The sequence below is a fragment of the Lottia gigantea genome (genome assembly GCF_000327385.1).
Source record: "Lottia gigantea unplaced genomic scaffold LOTGIsca_64, whole genome shotgun sequence".
Classification (NCBI taxonomy): Eukaryota; Metazoa; Mollusca; class Gastropoda; family Lottiidae; genus Lottia; species Lottia gigantea.
In genome coordinates, this window is record NW_008710179.1 from 1,623,781 (window position 1) to 1,626,467 (window position 2,687).

Here is a 2,687-nt window from a genome sequence, read left to right on the forward strand (position 1 = left end):
TCATGCGGAAGGATAATTCCATAAATAGACTTTGCAGTGACAGTCAAGCGGAAGTTGATAAAATGAAGTGGTCTACTTTCAGTTTGGCTAGCTCGAGATTTTCATGGACATGAATTTTGTCCAAAAACTAGTATTGGCCAGCCTTTCATATGACATGTTGGAAAGTTCTCAACGAGATTTCTGTAAAAAGTTATAGAAGGTTGAATTTCGTGATTTAACATGGAAACAGATGGCAAATGAATAACCGGTCTTAGTCCTTATACGTTTCTTTGGCTCCATTTAAAAATCTTTGTCCGAATAACTTAAAACAATAATACTGATTTGCAAACGCACATTGAATACAACTTGTGAAATATGGGTTCTGTAAACTTCCAAGATTTGTATTTAATTATCAGCCTTTTATAACTTTCATATTATATTCTTTATGGAATAATATTTGGTCAGATATAACTAAAGTTAGAAAAACACATCACTTTTTAATCTGTTCATATGGATTTTCATTCACATAAGCAGCTCCTAATGAACTGTAATGGTTAACATTTGACTGTTCAGTTAAATCATTTTCTACTGTATCATTGATATAGATATGACCAGCTGTAGGCGTTGTAGCATTGAAATTCACTACTGGTGGATCTTTGATACTTGAAGATGGAAACAATTTTCTGAAAAAAAGTATAAATAATGAGAAAAAATCTATTTCGTATGGGTATAAAAACGGTAGCTATTCATGATAAAATTGCAAGAGTATTAGCTATAGAGGACTACCTTGTGAAAGATCTGTATCTAGGTATCAACCAAATCGAGCATATTTGTTTAAATCTAGGTCCAATTGACATACAGTAGAATATATGCTTTTAGAAGCGATATAATCCTTTATATTTGTGTATTCTGTGCATAATGAAATCGCAACCGGATGTGCTCAAAGTGCCATTGTTTAGAGGTTGTTTACGGTAGGATTTAACAATTAAGACCTGTAAGTTGAGAAACATACTGAATATATCGATATAAGATTTGGTTAGTCAATTATTTCTTGAGACGTATGAGAATAGTCAAATACTTTACCTTTTTTTTAAGTATACACAGACACCTACAATTATAGCTACCAAGACAATAATAATAGCAACTAAAACTCCTATAATGATGGAGGTTTCATTATTATCACCAGGTTCTGCTAAATAGAAAACATGATAGTCATGACCTTATTAATCCAATCTGCAAATCAAGCATAACGATTGTTACAATGCCAAGTAGACAATTAAATATTAGAGTTTAGAGCCATTATAGCCCATTCTTAATCTGGGACTGAATTTATCTATTCGGAGGGCAAACCTAACTTACCATTATTAGGATTAGGAGCTGAACTAGAACGGCTACAATCTACACCACTATAACCATCTAGACATTCACCATTACAACTACCATCAACTTTACTACAAACTGTACTGTTATTTATACAATTTCTCTCTGAACATTTCTTATTACAGTTTTCACCATAGAAACCATCATCACATTCTAGAAATATCATGTTCGTTGGTTAACTTGATATAAAACCTGGTCTACAACCATCAATATAATATCTACTATTAATATTATTATATACTGTACTCACTATATTATATTTACCTTGTGTACAGTCAACTGATAAAAAACCTGGTCTACAACCATCAATATAATATCTACCATTAATATTTTTATATACTGTACATACTATATTATATTTACCTTGTGTACAGTCAATTGATATAAAACCTGGTCTACAACCATCAATATAATATCTACTATTAATATTATTATATACTGTACTCACTATATTATATTTACCTTGTGTACAGTCAACTGATATAAAACCTGGTCTACAACCATCAATATAATATCTACTATTAATATTATTATATACTGTACTCACTATATTATATTTACCTTGTGTACAGTCAATTCAATTGATATAAAACCTGGTATACACCCATCAATATAATATCTACTATTAATATTATTATATACTGTACTTACTATATTATATTTACCTTGTGTACAGTCAATTGATATAAAACCTGGTTGACAACCATCAATATGATATCTACCATTAATATTATTATATACTGTACTCACTATATTATATTTACCTTGTGTACAGTCAACTGATATAAAACCTGGTCTACAACCATCAATATAATATCTACCATTAATATTATTATATACTGTATTCACTATATTATATTTACCTTGTGTACAGTCGATTGAAATAAAACCTGGTTGACAACCATCAACACAGTTGCCATTCATACTGTCACAATTTTGATTCTGTAAACAATTTCTATCTGTACACATTTTCGAACACTCTTTGCCGTAAGAAGCTTCGGGGCAATCTGAAAAAATATCATCATATTCAAATAATTAATTGACTTGATTCACATATTAATTCTTGGAATTTAGTTAATTTGACTTATGGTCTAAAAAGCCATTGTTTTATTTTACCAAATCCCTACAACACAATTTGAATTAAACGTTTGTCATTAATTGAACGAAAAACTCTAGATTAAGTTGTTTGTTGTGTATCGTGAAAATCATTGGTTTTTTTCAATTTGTCGTTCTTATTAATAGATTGCTACTTACGTTTTGTGCAATCAACACCACTAAAACCAGGTTTACAACCCGCTGTACAATTTCCTGTGATATGATACATTCAG

At 30.2% G+C, this 2,687-nt stretch overlaps 1 protein-coding gene across 1 annotated transcript; it reads right to left on the bottom strand.

The window, feature by feature from the left end:
• Positions 1 to 469: 469 nt before the first annotated feature.
• LOTGIDRAFT_167279 (hypothetical protein) lies at positions 470 to 2,683 on the bottom strand (the record flags this gene model as incomplete). Its single annotated transcript, XM_009064745.1, has 7 exons — positions 470 to 662; positions 1,063 to 1,171; positions 1,339 to 1,512; positions 1,624 to 1,749; positions 2,025 to 2,150; positions 2,223 to 2,366; positions 2,614 to 2,683. 7 exons carry the CDS (start codon positions 2,681 to 2,683, stop codon positions 470 to 472), a joined length of 942 nt encoding a protein of 313 aa, XP_009062993.1.
• Between the last annotated feature and the right edge of the window lie 4 nt (positions 2,684 to 2,687).